The sequence below is a fragment of the Anguilla rostrata genome, chromosome 10 (assembly GCF_018555375.3).
Source record: "Anguilla rostrata isolate EN2019 chromosome 10, ASM1855537v3, whole genome shotgun sequence".
In the NCBI taxonomy this organism is placed as follows: Eukaryota; Metazoa; Chordata; class Actinopteri; order Anguilliformes; family Anguillidae; genus Anguilla; species Anguilla rostrata.
In genome coordinates, this window is record NC_057942.1 from 33,570,860 (window position 1) to 33,591,266 (window position 20,407).

The 20,407-nt window shown below is 41.4% G+C and overlaps 1 protein-coding gene across 9 annotated transcripts in view; it reads right to left on the reverse strand.

Moving 5' to 3' along the window:
• slc4a4a (solute carrier family 4 member 4a) overlaps nucleotides 1-20,407 on the reverse strand; it is a 70,783-nt gene that overhangs the window by 16,492 nt on the left and 33,884 nt on the right. For 6 of the 9 annotated variants that reach the window (XM_064296626.1, XM_064296627.1, XM_064296622.1 and 3 more), the window contains 8 exons: nucleotides 16,937-17,013; nucleotides 9,658-9,815; nucleotides 8,901-8,988; nucleotides 7,682-7,836; nucleotides 5,715-5,828; nucleotides 4,266-4,440; nucleotides 2,625-2,758; nucleotides 1,010-1,281 (listed from right to left, as the gene is read on the reverse strand). In XM_064296626.1, coding sequence (XP_064152696.1) covers nucleotides 1,010-1,281; nucleotides 2,625-2,758; nucleotides 4,266-4,440; nucleotides 5,715-5,828; nucleotides 7,682-7,836; nucleotides 8,901-8,988; nucleotides 9,658-9,815; nucleotides 16,937-17,013 — 1,173 coding nt within the window. Of the gene's footprint in view, nucleotides 1-1,009; nucleotides 1,282-2,624; nucleotides 2,759-4,265; nucleotides 4,441-5,714; nucleotides 5,829-7,681; nucleotides 7,837-8,900; nucleotides 8,989-9,657; nucleotides 9,816-16,936; nucleotides 17,014-18,597; nucleotides 18,694-20,407 lie in introns of all 9 variants that reach the window. The other 3 variants (XM_064296624.1, XM_064296618.1, XM_064296619.1) reach the window with 1 other exon arrangement.

The following is a 20,407-nucleotide window of genomic DNA, read 5'->3' on the forward strand; positions in this document are numbered from 1 at the left end:
CCTCCTCCTGCTCTCGCCCCGACTGTCAGATTGGGTTTGGCAGCGTAGCTGGGATAGGCGGGGCAGGACAGAGGCCTCTGTGTGAACCTGCTGCTGCTGCCGCGCACTCGGGGGGCAATGCCCGTGACTGATTGGCACCGACGTCACTTTGGCGGCCCGAGGCATTCTGGGCTACGAGGTATTAGCGTAGTGAGCCATGTACCTGGAGTGCATGACCCTTCATGGATTCACTCGTGGTGGAACGATATAGCGCTGTACGTCATGTGAGATAAAACAACTGTGTAATATAAAAGCACTGAACATTCCACCATCACATTGGGTGAAATGTACGGCGGTTAGAAAGAATCACAAATGATGTGTTTGTCTCCATAACACGGTCAGGCCAAATAGTGATTGCAAAAGTACAGTATCAAAACTTCTCAAAGCAAGAGGTGTAACCTTCCCATGTCCCCTGTTCCTTTGCATTTAATTGACTTCACTTCAGCAGAAATATCTTAGGAAAAATCATTAGTCTCGTGCAAATACAGTATCATGTTCATAAATACCATATATGAACCATATATGAATCTATTAAAACCAGCAAATTGGATACATGCTGGAAAATGAGTAACAAAATGTCTGGGCTTGTAAATGATTCAACAGAGGAAACTATAAGGCCTAAGTATTACGCCTAACAGCAAAAAAATTCAGTAATGGACAACCAAGAAACAGACGACGTGAATTCATTACAATAAAAATTTTGTGGCAGCAGTAGCTTTAGTTAACTGGTTAACTGGATTAGTTACGTTTATCTCCCCCACAGCCTTTGTGACCGAAAAGGAAGTTGTGTCAACCCGTAAATGTTCGGAATGTTCACTGGCGACTGGTAAGGGTAAGCATGAAGGACAAAAAGAATGAGACTCTGCTCTTTGATGATTTTTCACTCATCTTAATCACCAAAAATATCAAGCAAAAATGAACCTGTGCAAGTTCACTGTATGTAATCCATTGTAGAGGTAACTCATCTTACCTACAGTGGGGGCCATGCAGAGGCAGTCGTACTGTGTGACGTCTTCCACCTTAAAGCCTGAGTGAATGGGGTAGTAGTGGGCCAGCTTCAGCATCTTCTTGATGGCGTCGTAGATGAAGATGAAGCTGATGAGCGAGGAGAAGCCTTCCTCCGTGAAGCGGGTGAAGTACTGCACCAGGAAGCTGGCGTCCGTCGCCACCAGGACCAGGCAGAAGAAGGCCGACCACAGGCCGATCCACAACCGGAACTCCAAGTAGTCAAACGAGTTGTCCCTGGGATAAGCACAATGACTATTTATTGACGAAGGAACAGGCTGAGAGGATGTGTTATTTCTGTGCCTTTTTTTTCAAATGATTTTGGCCAATGACTGCATTTATCAATGCTTGTTCAGGTAGCATATCGTGCAGTACAGGTCATGGGTATGGGTTTGTTTACACTTGTGTGGCAGAAACAGAAAAAATGTTTGGTTCAGTCCACAGTTTCAGTTTGGTTCGATTTTGCACATTTTTGGTAACACGAAATCGAAATGTCCAATATAAACTTTATATGACAAATTTAAAAGAAAATACACACAAACTTGTGAGTGCCTATTTCAAAAACAGAGCTAGAAAATAAAAAAGCAAGCCAAACCAAACTGAACTGAGTGTGGCGAAACAAAAAGGATATTTTTTTACATCCCTTCTCCACACTGATTAAGACACGTCTGCAATTCTGAATACATTTACATTGGAAAGCACAATATTCCCCAAGTATGAGTTGAGCAGCTAGTCTACATCCAATTAAGCCTGGGCGTGCATCCTCTCTCTCTCTGGTATTAAAACGGACAGAAATTAAATCTCATGACGCTGTTCCCTGTTACGAAGCGGCAGAACCCTGCCATGCGCTCATGACGCCCTGTGGCCCCTCTGACCCATGGGAAAGCAGGTCGGCCAGAGGAACACAGCTGTTCCTCGGTGGGAGTGCAGGATATCGACAGGATACAGCACCGCGATCCAGGGGGAAACGAACAAACAATCGGACCTATCTGGGATTTCTGCTGCACGCAATTTGTTAAACTAATAAATGTCAAGACAATGTATTAGCTCTGAGCCAGGGATTCATGCACATAGAGATTGTAATCAAGGCAGCCAAAAATATTAGTGCAAAATAAATTATTCTTAACAGTTTGCATATAAGCTGACCGTTGATAACAAGGACATAATATAAGGTTTCCAAAAAAAATGCTTTCTCAGGCAAAGTAATATCATCTATTAATTTGAATAGGCACTGCTGTCAGGAATAGCCTGCTAGTTGTCAAAGAATGACGTAGCTACTGTATAACAAACACAAATTAGTGAAGTAAATGCCTCAGACAATAAGACAAGCGAAGGTAACATTCTTCAAAAATTACTTAAAGGAAAAAGGCACAATTACAGTATCACCTATCCCAGGTAGCAGAAAATTTCAGGCCAAATTAAAAATTCCTTTGCCAAGTTCAACAATTACCAAAAGTAACTCAACAACCTGTGTATATGAAGAAAAGAAAACCTGCAGAAAAAATGTTGAGGTTGCTCCAGGTCTAAAGTTTCCCCGTTGCCATGGAAACAAACTGTAAGAATTCTGATGGGCTTCGAACCTGCTGAAGTTGAAGAGCAGCCTTTCGAAGACCAACACAGGCCCCGTACTGCTGAGGATGGTGAGGGGCTGACCCGATAGCAGACAGAAGACCGCTCCAGAAATCGCCGTGCCCAGGAAGCTCTCCAGCACCCCCTGCAGAGGGGGAAAGGCGCAGCCAGGCATGAATAAACGATCTGGGGCCTCCCTGACCGGTGAGCCAAGCAGTACAGTCTATGAGTGGTATGTAAGGGAACCCTGAGCGGGTTCCTGTCCAGTAGGAAATGGGGCAGCCAAGGCATGTGCCTCATATCTCACGCCATAGGTCTGGCTTGGGCTCAAATTCAACTCAGTGGATAGAAAGATTTTAAAACAAATCAGTTATATCAGCTATCTGACTGAAAAGGGACGTGAAACAAAATGCTTGGTACGGAGCGGACAATTTTGTACATTGTGTTTGTCATTGACATTTCAGCACAAAAAGAATGGCATGTTTCTTCTTTCTTTCTTTCTTTGAAATTGCCGACTCAGGAATGCCTTCACTGTTTACAATGCAGAAGACACGCCAAAGTAATGCACACACGAATGTGTGCCTCAGGACATGCCTTTATCTTTACACCGCGTCCTCGGTTATCTACTCTGCACTTCTGACGCAAACACGCCTCGTGCCGCCAAATTCTCGTCACTGCAACGGCTGTGCTATAGATTGCTTCCTGCACAATAAGCAAACAATGCTCCCCGCAAGGTGATCATTCCTTTTAGTTTGTGATATCAAAGTTTGCCTTTGACGGAAATCGCACCACAAGAAACGGTGCCGCTTTGATATAGTTTGTTTTATTTCAGCTTGTATATGATTTGTGTGGCTTGGTGTCCGTGCTTTAAATGTACTGGGGTCAAAAACTGTATAAAAAAGGTCTGTGGAGAAATTCCACAGCCTGGGAAAACACTGTACCTGCAATTAACCAGGAGCTGGGAAAGGCTTTGCAATCCGAATCTGCACCTATTGTTAGCTTGCTTAACCCATTAAGGTGCAAGATCACAAATATGAGATTGGAATGTTCTTACAGTAACAGAATATTCCAATGCTGATGTCACAATCACTACTGGTAATTGAAAGCAATGGAGTTCTAGAACACTGACTTAATGTTGAAAAACCATACGCTTCAAAGGGTTAAATCCACTTCTACGGGTGCCTGTGCTAAATGAGTGACACTGGTACTGTACTGTCGTGTCAGTGTAACGAGGTCAGCTGCGCAGGGTACAGCCATAACAAAGCTACAGTACCTCAGGCAGACATGCAGCACGTCTAGTGCACATACACCCAAGCATCTATCTGTTTCCTGATACAAACGTAGGGCAACCAGCGCATTTCTTAGGAAGTGATCAGGCTCACCCAGCCTCAGATTAGCCTCAGATTTTTTATTCCGTCTTCAGATTGATTTGTGAGATTCTTCCAGTCAAGTAATGGATTAATGGAATACTACAGCAAAATGGTTCTGTCATTGCAGTTCATAATTGAACTTCTTGTAACCTGAATGTTTTCCCTTAAAAAAAATCTTCATTGTTATTATTATCCCATAGCAATAGGTGTTAGTTAAACAAAAATATTTTAGCAGTAAGAAGATGCCAATTAAAATTTAAAAGAAAAAGCTCGTAATCTCACCTGCATATTTTCTGTGGCATCCCCCAGTAGACCCCCGAATGTGATGGCATTGGTCACCGTCCCCAGGTAAATGAAAAGAATGGCTGACAGGGATTGGATGTGTATGGCGTCGTAAAAGTCACTGGCGAAAAAAGGTGCCTTCCTTTTGATGTCAAGTATAAGGCCACCGCAAAACCTGAGAAAATCAATTTTAAAAACTGCTCAACCAAATGCACAAAAAAAAAAAAAACGAACTTTGCATAACAAAGAAGGTCACCGCTTCTTACAGGTTGATTATAACTCAGTCGTGCTGTGATGCGATTTTATTGAGAGAGAGAGAGGCAAGCCTTCACTCCAAAGGGAGCCCGAGCTCTCATTTACCCAGTGAAGCATGCTCATTGTGATTTTGCAATGTGTGCACTTGACCAAACCCCCCACTTACAACATAACATTTAAAGGAGTACCATGGTGATTTTCACACTTTCTCAGTTTTATGTACTATTTGCACAAGAGGCATTGAAGAAACACAATGAGAAAAGTATTAAATATGTCCGTTTTGTATTTTTGGAGAAATATGCGTTTTAAATTCATCGTCCTGTTTTCAACCGGTTGAGAAAGTTGTCATTTTTCTACGTCACGAATACAGTAACCACTCCCATTTCCACGCCCCGTAAAGAAATCTGACAGGACACACCGTCCTGCTGTTCAGACAATGCAAATATTTGACTAACGTTAGGTTCACTTAAATTAGAGTGCCTTTAGATTCTTTCTGGTTATATTCATTTAGCTAGCTAGCTAACGTTAGCTAGCTAGGAGGTTTGCTTTCATAAGGCAATGTTATCGATAACGTTAGCTTGCTAGTTTGCTTTTATGAGGACGTTATAGTTGTGCTTTTATCTTAACTTGGCTAGCTAGATAGCAAAAATTATAATTGGATATAAGTCAACGTCCTTACCTTAGCTATCTATCGATGCTTGATATACTACTAAGCTAGCTAGCTTGTGAAAATTCAGTCTCCCAAAGAGAGCGCGTATCATGGGGTAGCTATGGTAATGGGGCACGGTCTGTCAATCATAGCTAACTGACAGTTCTCATTACCACGCCCAGACGGTTCGGGTGAATTTTTATAGTGGGAAATTTAGGCTTAGAAAAATACGTTTTAAAGTGCATTGAAATGACTGAAGAATAAAAAAATTATGCACATTTGTTTTGTTGTTGCCTGAAGACAACTGGGAAGTGTCACGTTCAACCACCATGGTACTCCTTTAAGAGGGGAAAAAAAAAACAAATATTGCCAACGAGCTAAAGAGTGGCCACTCTTCACTGCATCTGTGACCTGTTTGCCTCTCTCTCTCTCGAAACGGTACGAGGCTCGGGGCATTTCTGCCTCTGCCAGTGCGGTTGAAAGCGGTGACCGGGGGCAGGATGTGACCGCTGCGATCAGGATCCCCGAGGGAGACGGCGAATTACCTTCCCGTCCTCTTTAGCTCATCGCCCACTTGGTGCCCCCCTCCCCCGTGCCCTCCGTCGTGGGGCGTGTCGCCGTTCATCTGTGCGTTATCCCCTCCGGCGTACATGTTCTTTCTGAAAGGGGGGTGGGGGGGGGGAAGAGAAAAAACACGTCCCACTGAAGACAGGGTTCGCTTACATAAGACACTATCTCAAAAGAACACTTACTTAGGAAGTGTTATTTAAAAAGAAAGAACTGTGGGTTTCATAAAGGGACACACTTGCGCACTTTGGGTCAGACAAAATTATTCCACAAGACGAAAATAGCTTTTTTTTCTATTTCTTTTTTTTACGGATGTAATATGGACCACATCTCATATCATAGATGAGCTGAAATACAGAATCTCACTGGACACGCTACTGGGCCCACAGTACGGGTCTGCTGGGGTTCAATTAATCTGAGGAAAGTGGCAAAGGAGGGAGACCTCATCTATAAACCAAGAAACAAGAACCAGATCGCTTGCATTGAAAACAGGGTAAATGAAGCCTTATGCAGCCAGAGGAGGAAACACAAACTATTCATTTTTTTATCAATTGTGCTGCACTCAGCTGAATTTCCTTCACTTCCCGAACTGGCGCTTAACTGTACGCTGGATGAGCAATATCTTGGTTGTGCACAATAAATATTGAGCACTACACAGTCAATTCACCGTAACCCTGCAAAGCGAAGTCACCTTTGATTCATTTCATAAAATGTGCATGCCAATAATGTGCTCTGGTAAAAAAAAAAAACGTAATTGGTATCACGAACAGAGCATTCGATTTTCAGTGAGCTCTAACAAAAAAAAGCGAGCAGTCCTGAAAGATGACTGCAGCATTATATTACACCCCATATTGTAGTTGAGTATCTGAAGGGGTTTAGGTGTGACGCGTACGTCTGCATGAACACTTTGAGATGAAAGGGGGGGGGGGGGGTGTAACTCTCTCACGAGTAAAGCGTCAGCGCCTCCCACCCATATGGCGGGGAGATCGACCTGACGTCAGACCCGCTCACGAAAAGCGTGGCTGGCGCCCGGCGTGCTATTTCAGGGCCCCAATCTGTGATCTGTGATTCTGCCTAATGCGGAACCTAATGCTATTTATATTTCATTTCCAGACCGCGCGCTCCGATACACTGTTCAATGAGCCCTAAAGGCCAAACCAACGCGCTGCAGAGGGGTGGCCGCTGACCCCCCTCCGGAAGGTGAACGCGATGGACATGCCGCCCCGGGGCCCACCTCCCAGATTGAATGACAGGCAGACATGACAGCCTGCTGTCACTTCACCTAATGCCAGGGAACATGACATGATTCATTGAATTAACCGCTCCCCTGCCCCCCCCCCTTTACTGGATTTACTGCGAGGCCACACGAGCCAAACGAAGATCGCCGTGACTACTCACGCGCTTTGCTGACTGCTAACAATGCAATTTCTTAACAGGTACGCCAACCAAGGGCATTATGTATGTGGAGGGGGGGTGGGGTAGGGGGTTAGACAAAGCAGGGTAATAACAATGCAGGGTAAATAACCACCCCCCCAAATAAATATCACGATGAGAAAAATTATTTTATATAAAAAAGATGGGGATTTCCTGTTGTGATTCTGATCAGCAGTCTGAATTCACCATAAATAATGATCATTCCACAGCTGTTCTTTTAAAAAAATATCTTCTGTTGGGGCATATCCCCAGACCTTGCTAGAGATTTGCAGTTCTTGGGGTCTATGCATTTAAATCCCCTCAATATTCAAACTGAACCTTTGCCCTTGATGGCAACCATGCTCAACAAGAAAATTCCAGTCTGCATAGGGTAGGGTCCACGTAGTTACGATTATGGAATCCAGTTAGGCATTGCCTTGTTGCATTAGGAATCACAGTAGCACATCAGCCTGGTAAAGCCACACTCTAACAAAGCAACGCTTTACATCCACTAGGGAACATTTTACCACACCGTTTGTCTGACGACGGCAGAGATTTGGGGGGCTCTATCCTGATGGCGGGATCCCATTCACCGGGGGGCAGGACGATGACCTCATCCAAGAACTCGTCGATCCCGGCCAGGAGATCCTGTCGGTCCTTGGCCTTGTAAGCAATGTCATGGAAGACCTGCACACAGCAAGGACGGCCATTATCAGAGCAGCCACAGCAGCATAGCATTTCTGCATATGTGACCGAGCAGAGAAAAACAGAAATAAGAGCCCTGCCACGCAAACAGAACTTCCCATGCTCCTGCCATCATGAGCAGAATGTGTGTACAACACTGTCTCCTGTGACAGAACTGAATCAAAAACTCTTGCATAATCCTTCCTAGGCAGGATGAGAAGTACCTGCCCATTCAAGGTCGAACAGGACATTCTTTTCAAGATCAAAATCAGGCACGGGTTTTTCAGGAAAGTTACTAAATGTGAGTCCGAACAGTTGCTTAAGGAAATCCTGTTTTTGTGGGGTCACTTTTCTTAATAGCTCGAGTGTTTATACTCTGGACCGGAAGCACTTGTGGGCAATGTTCTGCAGTCCTTAAAACACAGGGAAGAACAGCTGTGCCAGTTAAATCCTTTGCCAGATTTCTCTACAGGACAGTCAGATTAGCTATTTGGTACAATAGTATACAATAATAACCTAGTCAAGGACTGAATATATTTTGAATACTCCCAAAGGCCTTTAACATATCAAGAGATTAAGTATAGAAAGACTTGAGATTCTGAAGATATATATACAGCATACTGGACCTATAATCTGCTTCCAGGTTAGTATAACTAAAGATAAGTAAACAGAATGTAGGGCATTCTAACATCTAACCCCACTGTAAAACTTCAAATATGGCAGTTACAATCTTAATCTTTATATCCGGTGCATGTGTCATAAGACCGCCCTGTAGCAATATATTGGCATGTAGAACCCTGAATCACATCCTCCAAGAAAGACATATAAATTTGTACAACAAATTGGTCAGTAGCACAAGGTTACCATTGTTTTAATTTTAACACGCGAGTCCCACGTTATGACATTACAGCACACTAACATGTTTAGGTCATGACCGTTTTGACCATCCTGTTATGACTTAGTCTGTGTAGATACAAGGAAGCCAGTGTCAGGGGGAGACCCTCGAAAGAACGAGTTTCCTGTACGAGCATGACCGGGGGGTCATGCTTCTAATGGTCCGTGCTTACCTCATCAGACATGAGGGTGGCTATCGCCCTTCCAATTTCATGGTAGGACTTGGCTTTGCCTTTGGGCCCCAACAGGATAAACAGGAATCTGATAGAGAAGGACAGGGAAGAGGGAATTTTGCACTGGTGATCCAAATGCTGCTTCATTAGGCCTCCTCAGTTTGGATAAATCAGTGGGCATGTCGCGTGACTTCAGACCAACAGTCCCCTTAAAAAATGGAGGTAACTGTGGTCGCGAAGCCTTGAATCTCATGCCTGCAGCATCACATAATCCACACAACCTGCTGATATTCCAAGTCGAAGACCCAGTGAAGTCACTCATTTTTAATTCCTTTTTAAAGCAAATCGCCAATCCTATTTCATTTAAAGAGTTAATTAAGCCACATGATGATACACTAAAATTAATTTGGATAAAAGTATGTCATTTTAAGACATAAGATCTGTAAGTCTACATGATGTGACCATTCTGTATGGATTGGTAGTCCACTAAATGACTGGATAAATGAAAATGTTAATTATGCAAAAAACATTGTCTCTAACTGATCGATACCTCCTAAAGTGGGGAGTTTAGGTCTTTTTTTGCTTTCAGGATGAAAAACTAATAAAAAATCTGCACCTTTACTGGCATGACAGCCTCTTAAAATGCCACTGGTTTATTTTGCTCGAAAGAACATATACGATAAAAACAACTGGTGATATCATGTAGTATCAGGTTTGTTTGCAGAGTTGCTGATGTTTCACTAGGCCTCTACAGTACCTGGTTGGAACAGGGACTTCTGTCAGGGCCCCCAGCATAACCGCCTGCTGCAGACGGACGAACGCTACGAAGGGACTGTCCAGGAAGTCCACCTCCCCCACCAGGACGTTGGAGGCCTCAGCATCCCGTGGCAGCTTCTTCATGAACTTGTTCTTCAGCTGAGTACGGGTGAAATGAGAGAGAGAGAGAGAGAGGATCCAAACGAGAACGTCAGCCGACGACACAGGAACCAGTCGAGACACCGATTTTCACCAGCACGATTAACACAGGTACAAGATTCCAGAGCATGAATAACTTGTGCTCGCTTGTAAACAGAATCTGAAGGGTTCAATGAAGAGGACCACAACTGTCTTTGCAAGAGGGGTGACAAGATGAATAACCATCCAGGAATAGTCTTTACGGATCATCATTGCTCACTTAGAATCAGGCTAATAAACTACTGCATTGAATTCTGCATGTTTTCTTCACAGGAGGTACAGTAAGAACACTAGCCTAACCTAACCACAGACTTTTCCAGTAAATTCCAATTTATTAAAACAATTTGTCAACCTTAAAACCAATGCAGCCTTTTGGCCACAGGGGATTTGAAAATCCTGCTTGTTATTTATATGGGTACAGATGTGAATATTATAGTACACTAGCTTTAATCAAATACAATCCATTTTCCGAAATGGTTAAAACTTTGACGATATTAACTTGTTTATTAAGAACAATGCCATTAAGAGATATCAACGAGTTGAAAGGAATTAAGCTCAGTTGCAAGGATGGCAGTTATTAGCCTTATCGCTAATAAAGTAAACTTCACACTGTCAAAAACCATGATGCATAATCAGTCATAAAGATGTGAGTGATATTGTTCATAAGACCTATTACTGTGTTGGCTGTCATTCAAAGGTGAAAAAGACATAGCCTTGTGGCAGTATGTAGTGTACTCAGCAGTGATCAAGGGCAGTTTTAGCTGGGACAACAGGTCAATCTCAAGAAGAGTGAGATTACTCCTGGTTTTAACTGGTACAGAACATTACATTGGACGGGCACATAAAGTACAGGTCTGAAGGACACACTTGGCAACAACAAGCAACTCAGCACCACAAAGTTGGTCAATAACCATTTTAATGACGTGAGTCAAGGTGCAATTCAGCTCGCCGTGGTGGAATTTTTACGACAGTTTAAACAGTACAACTGGCCTAAGCTCTGAGCAAAAAATGTACCGGAAAACTGTAGGAGATAAAGAAAATAAGAAAATAAGGGATTTTCTGAGCACTTCCTTATAGATGCAGGATGCAGCAGTTGAGAGGCCTATAAATATAATTAGGTACTGCATCTAACCCAAAAATGATATAATACAATCAAATTGGGAATTGTCAGCAGTAGTGTTTTTACAGTTATTTCACAAATTCACACCTCTGACAATAACTTGTTTCATATAGAGCTATATACTGATATAGACAGTGTAATGATCAACTAGCAGGTGGGTCAGCTTTCAATGTCATTTTTAATAGAACCTGTTTCCATTGGATGAGAATGTCACAAGGCATCTGATCACTAAAAGCTGTGATTAAGCAAACTGAAATAATAAAGTTTTTAAAAAAAGAATCAGACAACTTCTCCACAGTCACTCACCACAGAGAGAGTCCACAATGCACACATCAACACAACCAAATGAATTTTAGTAGTGCATTAGTCACTGAAAAAGATTAGGAGCCAAGCTCTGAACGACAGTAAGGAGACAAGTTGATTAAGTTCTTAGCCATGAAGCCCTACACAACCTTCAGCGTCTGTTGCCCCTTCCAATATGGCTATAGGTTGTCATGCATGACGAGCATGTGATGTCACTTTCTTCAAAAATAAGACCATGTTACATAATCCAGATCTTTGAGCATAAGGTATCTCACTAATGCTCTGGGAAAAAAAAACATGATAATGCAAAGATGGCCCTGGAATAAACTGTGCGATGGGTTCAGTTCAGTAAACTGCAGTTCAGATGTACTATACAAGTGCATATATCAAAGCTTTTACATTCATCATTGAAAACCATGATTTACACTGTTAATCATGAGTAAACTGTCAATTAATCTGAAATTAGGAGGCAAAAGATACTGAATCAAAATACAATTGTTCAGGTTAGTTCACATAATTCAAAATGTACCACATTAAGGCTGAGATTTAATCAACAATACTCTCAAAACAGATGTGTTAAACACAACACATAATGTCCATTTCTTTAACACATCTGTGAAGGACAAGACATTTTGTGTTACCTTCAACACTGTGTTAAAAAGTCTCCGTTTGTAACACAATGTGTAACATATAAGTAGTAATTTGGCAAATGTGTTTAAAGTAACACAGCAGTAGCATAAAACTGTGTTGGATATTAACACATCCTTTTTTGACACTGAATTGTCCTTAACTTTGACTAACAATTAAAAGCAAGAACTTTTATTTCTTCACACAGTTCGGAGAGTTCATTCAGGGATCACTGTAACTAACATAGTTTTTTTTTGTGAAGAAAAAATGTAATGTTTGCATTTACTAGAAAGTTTAGATAAAGGACAAATGTTGATTGAATTCCACCACAAGTAGCCTTATGTAGTCCCTTCACATTTAGCGTACACTAGATTACAAACTGTAGATATAAAACATATATAGATCACACTTCTCCGGCTGTTTACACCTCACTGGTATATTGGACCAGGTGTGCATTTCTCTAGTTTTAAAGTGACATTTGTAGTCCACCTGAGTGCATAGTAAAATTTCAGATAAAATTTGTTTGACATCGTGAGGCTCAAAACAACAGCGGTCTGTCAGGATGAGGCCTCTGCAGCTCCGTCAGTACTGCTGAGTGCTGTCCTGCATTTGTGGGTATTTTCGGAATGCTATAGTCACATAAAAATGCTGTGCCATTTGCCACAAATGTATCAAACTGAACACTTTTATAAATAACAATAGCCACAAATAAATCTGAAACATTTAACGGTGTTTAACTTCAACCAGTGGCAATTCATACATTCTGCTATGAGCACTACTTAGTTATCACAGAAGGACATTTTAAAACCTGTCACTGTAGGTTTGAGGAATGCTATTGTAAGACTTGATACATGATACACTCGTTCAGCTTATAACACCGAGCCTGAGGCTTTCATCATTATCAAATATTCAACAAGCATGACTGCATATATGAGAATGAATCACTGCAGGAGGAACAGGCGCAACAGTAATTATTAATAAGAGCACAGAGTAAAACAACAGGTCTATAACTTAAAACAATTTGCCCGGGGGGATTGTTAAAAATAATAAAAAATAAAAAAGCCAAAAGGCCATATATCATGTCATATCATATCTTGATTCTCCGGTGTGCTACAACAGCAGGTAATGATTATCCAGCTTTTAATTTATTAGCCTTTGGTACTGTGTTATTGACACAACAAGGCTGTTTACTGCTGTAAATAAACAAGGGGTATTTTTTATCTGATGGATGGCCTTGTATGTGATTATGGAATTTTTCTTTGAAGATGCTATTATTAGATTTTGACGTGCTTGCATGTATTGGCTCAGAAAAATTTCTGAGCATCAATATTGCTAACAATTCTTTCACTTGAACATTTGAATTCCAGTCAAAAGACCTAATTAGGATAAGCGTCCTCCTAATTGGCTAGTTAAATGTTCAACTCCGCATCCCCGCCCCTAATGGACGTTCTAGCCAGAGTGTGTACTGTGATGGTGAAACTGCATTAATTGTTTAAATCAGATATCTTCCAATACTCTACATTCAAAAAAAGCTATCAGACATACGAAAAAAGCAAAATGTTGCATCTTATAAGGTACACAGTTATTTAAATAAAATTGAATGTGCTGGAATAACTGTACAACACAATTATCCCAAAGTAGCCAAATGTTAAATTTCAAACTTAAGTACAGTACTCTCCAGAAGGTCAGTGAAGAAGGCAAGGCATCCAGGCACCTTCAACCGCCCATCTATTCAGAAATAACAAATACTGATGCCAAGAGCATTTACAAAAATAGCGCTCTTGGCATCAGTTCTTGGTGTTTTTGAAGCGGAAAGGGGTTAAACTCGATTCAGTCATGGAACAGATGCTAATGAACAAGGCTTCCTGTCAAGGCTCACCAATTATCAATTTCACTTATTTGATCAAGGATAATTCATTTACCCACACTGGCCATAGCTGCTGAAAGGCCCTCTGCTCAGAAAAATGGACAAACGACCGGAGGAGAGTCTCTCTGGTACAACAAGGAGAGGACAGCCCAGCACACTAGCCCACAAGGCCTTAGGTGGTATGGGACAAGTGTAAGAGTAAGAGCTGGGGAACAGGGTTAGATCAGACAGCGACAAATGGCTGCATCTTCCTGTCTGTAAGTCTGGGCAGACGTCCGATGTAGATTCTAAAGCTGCAACACTACTTTTACAAGGTTCACTTTATTCCCTTAGGTACAGACCAGGAAAAACATATTTATTTCTATCTAAGCCTCAGTCCCCTCCCCTCTGTCAGCTCCCCTGCCTCCCCTATAGCCTACCTTCGCCTTATCGTTCTGTCTGATTGTGAAATTACCTTTTCGTGCCCCTTTGCTGTAATCTCTAAATCTTTAAAGCCCCGGGCTTTTTAAGCTAGGGATGACATCATCACCAGGCCCGAGAGCGGAAACGACGGGGCAGGGCTCTCGCCCACTCGGGCATCTGTCCCATTGGTGACGCGCAAGGATCCCGTCGCCCGCTCACCTTTTAACTGTCCCAATTTGATGGGGGGGTGGAGGGGGGGGTGGAAGGGGAGGGGGGGATTCCCTGACCCAGATAAATCGGTGCTCACTCCCTCACAGAAAGACAGCTGCCTCTTACTACAACTTTGGTGGCCGACTCATTCGAGCAAGACGTGTCGAGAGTGAGCTCTCGCCCAAACAGCGTTCAGCGTCAGTTCAGCTGTAGCAGAACTGACGTCCGCAAGGGCATCGTATCTGAGTGCAATGGCATGTATCCACCTCCCACAACAAAAAAGGCTACTTGAATGCCTTATCTGTCTAAGACCAGGCAATTCATTGCTGTTCCCTGTAGGGGACATGAGACAAAAAAAGATTTTAATTTTAATAAAATACTTTAGAAAATATTTTTACTGCAACATGTTTTTATCATCCAAGAAAAGACAACTTAACCTTTTTTTCCACCATTTTGTCTGGAAAATATATAGTAAATATATTTCTCTTTAAATAATTCTTTATAGTTAATGATGTGTACATAAATCACATTAAAGTTTCTAGATGCCTCTTCAAAAAAAGGCAGTTTGGAAAAAAGCCTTTTTGTAACTCTTATGTGACGGCATTGTCCTCATTCAGTTCCAGCTGTCTCTGATTTCTTTGACCTATTTATGCAGGCGCTGGAAAAGTGTGCAAAGTACGATGACAGAAGGTGAAATAATTAACAAGGGTTTATCGCGTTCGCATGTTTGAAAATCTATCAGTGATAATACAGTATGAGATGTTCATGGGAAACAATACGGGTGAGATTATGTTTCTTTCACTGACCTTGATCAAACATGAAAGGATTAACCTCTCTGGGGCTGGAGGAGGGTTGCCAGATTGAGGAGCAGCCATATATAGATTATATAAGCACAACAAGCAACTAAAAGGACTAACTTTACCCCCCCCCCCCCCCACATGTAATGAACAAGAATTTAATTTCTCCCTCACTACTGGTATAGGCAATTTCATGGTAAGAGGCCAACGGTATACCTTTAGTGCATTTTGGGACTCAGGGTAGTCGTGACTAATGATGGTCCACCATTACTTTTGGCAAGCAGAGACACTCTTGGCAAGCATCTCTGTTTAAGAGTTTATATTTATAACTCTCTGACTCTAGGTCTCTAGACCCAGCAAACTCAAATAGGCTTGCACTTATTCCGGTTTAAAGTAGCAATTATGTGAAAGTTATAGCGTGAGGTTCGTCACCAGAAAAGTATGACACGATAAACCCGATGCTTTCCAGATCAGACATTGTTAGACACAGCGAAGAGAAAAGCCGTCCACCCTCAGCAGAAAGCAAGCTGCTCTCATCCAAAACCCACCAGCAATTTCCTCCGTTAACCCACCAGAGCCTTAATTAGTTTCCAAGCATGAATCATCGAGTTAAAGATAGTGCTATGGTCTCACGAAACAGTTAAATGTACTTGAATTTATCTGCAAAGTCAAGCCCCAAGGACAGAACTAGAGTGAATATCTGCATTATTTCAAGTTCACTGTATTGTAGGATGATTGACAGCTGTAAGTAATATGTGTCCACCCACTTACCAGGCTTACGAGGAGCTTTTTTACAGATATTTACATAAAGAAAACAGAAACATATTTTCCTTATCTGGCCTCTCAAAATATTGATAAGTCAATCACAACAAAATTCAGTTTATGGCTTTAATCTGGAGCACAGTGTGAAACAGAGGATTTTGAGGCAGCTGTGTTATTCAATTGCATTAATTCATCTGACTGCCAGGAGCGTGCTTAGTGGTTCGTTTTGCTCACTGACAATAGGCTGACCAATCATATTCAAGTTTTAGCACATCCACAGCACACACGAGCAAAACCATTATGGAACAGGTCAGCGTATCCGTAATTACACACTGTATCTTCTGTAATCCCCTGGCTTACCACTGTCTTGTTGTTGTTTTAAATGAGTCACAAGTATAACCACAGTTACTTTAAAAATAGGACACCTGACAGTCGCACAGTATAGATCAGTGGCAGACTCACAAATCCCTTCGCGGTTTTACAGTTTTCAGAAATAATCAGCAGATTTTACATATTTAAATATGTCACCTGAAGAACGGGATAAGTATATAGGACATCTGGAATGGACGTTCAATTTATAATCAAAACTCAACTAAAACAATACTGCTTGACAGCAAGGTAATGTAATTCCTTGAGAATGGCGCATATGTGTGATGGTTTTTAAAAAATTAACATCCACGGGCTAGCTGCCTTGATACTGTCATTCAACTGGTTCAATTCAATGCAATGATTTGATCGATCCACTTCCTTACTTTATTGGACAGCTCTAACAAAGCTTTCCTGATACATAATTAAATTGCATATCCATTTGAAATACAAAACTTCTATTTAACTTGGAAATTTCTGACTGTGCCTGATAACGTAGAGTCCTATTACAATGAAAAAATTCTGCAATTCAACGGATTCACCCATAGATGCTTAACCACAATCAAAGATAAGACGCACTGATGTTTACACGCCACAGTCTAACTTTAAGTAATGAAAGCAAGCTCACCTGATCTTTCTCAGGTTTGTCAGAGATGTCATTCAAGCTGCTGGACGTCAGATTCCGAGGGGTGGTTGCTGGGCTGCCTACGAAGATGAAACACCTCAAACGGTTAACCCTGACTCAAGCATCACACCAAAAAAAAGCTGATGGAAAGTAATGGAAAAATTAAATCCCAGAAACTACAGTGGCCCAAATGATTCGGAATGCAGAACAGGAGAGAAATAGAAGCAGACTAAATTAAAGCCATGTCTGTTTACTGCCTTACATTGGGAAAACACCTTGTTTGGCCATGCTTAATAGAGGATTATGTCCTACTACACAATGCTTCAAGTGGAAGCAAACCTTAAAAGGACCTGCATCAGCAGATACGGGGACTAAGGCAGCTGCCCTGTGCACTGTGCACACTGTTCTAATACCCCTCTCTTTACAAAAGCCCCAAAATACACTTGCCCTTCCCTGGGTGGCTAGACGCTTGAACTGTGCTTTCAAGAAGACTTGTGTGAACTGTCACTAAAATTTTGGCTGACTCGACTGCTACCTTGGAGGTCTCAGGTGAGTCTGTCTGGACTTCAAATCTAGGTGAGGCACTTTAGATTGTTTCAGACTGGGCTGAGCCTGCTGCAGAATGTGTGACGTGTGTATCATGATTAAACAGAATGACCTTAAATTCAAGCATTTTAATTGCCACAGCATGGTAAAGAGTAGTGGGAATGGTGGTCCACTAACCTACCTGTGCGTGAGATGGGAATACCTTACACTTTAAATTCTCCTTTATGCTCCAGCTGAAAATAACTCTGCTGCCCTTCAAATTCCCTCAAGCAATCCTCTCACTCAAAAAAACATTTGGTGCAATTAAAGAAGCATGTGGCCAGCAAGGTGGCATTCCCAATTGGGTACCTGCATTCAGAGGTTTTAACCAGATCCACATCTGTAAAGCTGTCAAGTATACAGTTGCCATGAGGTTCAGAGCAAAATCAGAAGAGTGTGATTAATCTGATGCCACTGTTGTGTATAATTTTAAAAATCATCTTTTTTGACCAGTTTCGCGGGAAATCTTGGATAATGTTGTGGTTTGTCAGTTTGATGCAGTCATGAGAAAAACGTTTTCTCTTTTAAAGTTCTTTAGAAACAGCCATTCATGGAAAAAAAATATATATAATTTGCGTGTGCGCGTGTGCCTGTGCGCACAAATGAATTAACAAGCATGTTATATAACATCTGATAAAAAAAATGAGTCAAAAGATTTATATTTTAAATGTCCTGGCTGGTCTGCCATGTCTGTCTATGTTCTAAGAAGCAGGTGTACCTCAACCTCCAGGCATTTGCACATAGCTGACAAATGTAGCTAAGCAGTAGGGCGCTAACTTAGGGGAAAAGCATCCAAGGTTCAACTCCCAAAACGACCCTGTCTTTATGCAGCCAATTCAAATGTAGAAATTTCTGGATCACAGAGAGAAAAAACCCAAGAAGAATTTTTTAAATGACTGCTACTTTGATGACCGTTAAACTACAGGTGCTGCTGTTGTTGTTAATCCACAGACCCTATTCCAAAACGGTACTCCTCAGAGCTGGAGGAGGGATGTTTTCAGGAGGGAGAAAAACAAATGGGGGTGGGGCAGGTCCGAGACAGGTGGCACAGACGGGGGCCACGCCTCTTGAGGACTTACTAAGCCATCCCATGCTGGGGCTCCTCGGGACGTGGAGCTCCTCTTCTGAAGCACGCACCGTTAGGCAAGGCACAGAGTTTTCAAGCGGACTACGTGCTTTAGTGGCAGAAACGGGTTGCAGAGCCAGGCCGCAGGAAGAGAAGGACGCAAGGAAGGAAGGGAGGAAGCAAGGAAGGATGGAAGGAAGGAAGGAAGGAGAGAGAGTGTTGAGAAAGAGAGAGAGCCCCAAAGCAGAACCACAGTGGTGGTCAGGCATACACTGTTAGTGCTCTGATTGATGCCGCCAAAAGGCAATCAGTTCACACAGGAAGTACAGTGCAAGCTGTACGGCGCAAAAAGGAAGTACTTCATTTCACCCCACTGTTTAAGAGAGACAGGCTTACTGAAATGGATGGATGTATTGGTTTTGCATTGTTCTTTTCAACCACTTTCAATTGGCTCAAATGGCATTAAGTTTACTTTTTAACCATTTGCGTGAAGGGTTTTGTCCATTTTCCTGGATTCGATCAAAATCTGTCCTTGACTTTTGAGTCTTTTATGCACAGCAATTGCAAAAGACTGCATGATTGCATTTATTTGCACATAATAGTCCAATACTTGTGAAACTTCTTTATCAAGTAGTAGACATTCTCTGATATGGACACTTGGCTAACTGTCAACCATATTACAATGTTACAATGGCAATACATCAGATATACCCATAGTTTATTGGGTATACAAAGCACTTTGGACTATTAATGAACAGACCAGATTATTTATTTCTGATTGCATGGCACATAGGAGCTGTATTTCCTTATCAACGCCATAAAGCTGCACACTGCACACTGTTTAGCAAACACAAATCCACTTCAGTGATGAGATCAAAATAAAGTGAATGAACATGAAACATGTCCAGTTATCACATAATAAATAAAGGAGAAAGATCAACTCATAAAGAAAGCATGTTATCCTTCTGCAAAGTAATCTGCACAGCTAGTTTTAGCAACTAGGTACCTAAAACAGTTAAAAATGTATTCTACAGAAGCTAACAATTAGCATGTAATCATTATATCTGATAAGTTGCTATGACAGACAATAGATATCCTTCCAGTTTACTTTTCCAGTTCGCTTTCATCAGACACGATAACATACAGTATAAATACATGTGCAATGTTGCTTAGAGATTATGGTTATACCAACACTGATTTTCTATCTGAGTTGATCTTTTTCCATCAAAAATCAACAGCAACAAAAAAAAAAAACTGCTGGTAAATAACTCAATTTGCCAAAAGCAAAGGACTGCTATTAGTAATATTATATTGGTTGTAAAAAAAAATTATATTGACAATAAAGGAAAATTATATTTTTCAATATATTTTAAGAATAAGATATATACTGCCATTGTAAATTGTGTGATTTCACAGATGATTTAAGGCATTCGTGTATTTCAACTTTCAGTGATTTCTCAGAACCGAAAGACAATTTATCGATATGTCTGGAATTATGATTCAAATTATGTTTGTGGATTTTTTTGCCTCCATTGCATTCAATCTCAGAATCATGCAATGGTGAGATAAAAAAAGAGGACCTTTCAAAGGTAAGCAGGAAGAAACCTAATACTACTGGTGTGACTCAACATGCCTGACACAAAACAAAAACAAAAAGGCACTTTAAGTGTAGGGTGGCATAACACAAGGTTTGTGTTTGTTTTACTACTACTACTACTGGGGTTCCAGTTCACGTAATCTTTTTATCTGAGTCAAAATTAGATAAATTATTTTGAGAATGGTCAACAAAAAAAAAGCCTCTAGGATGTCGAGTGAAAACTTCA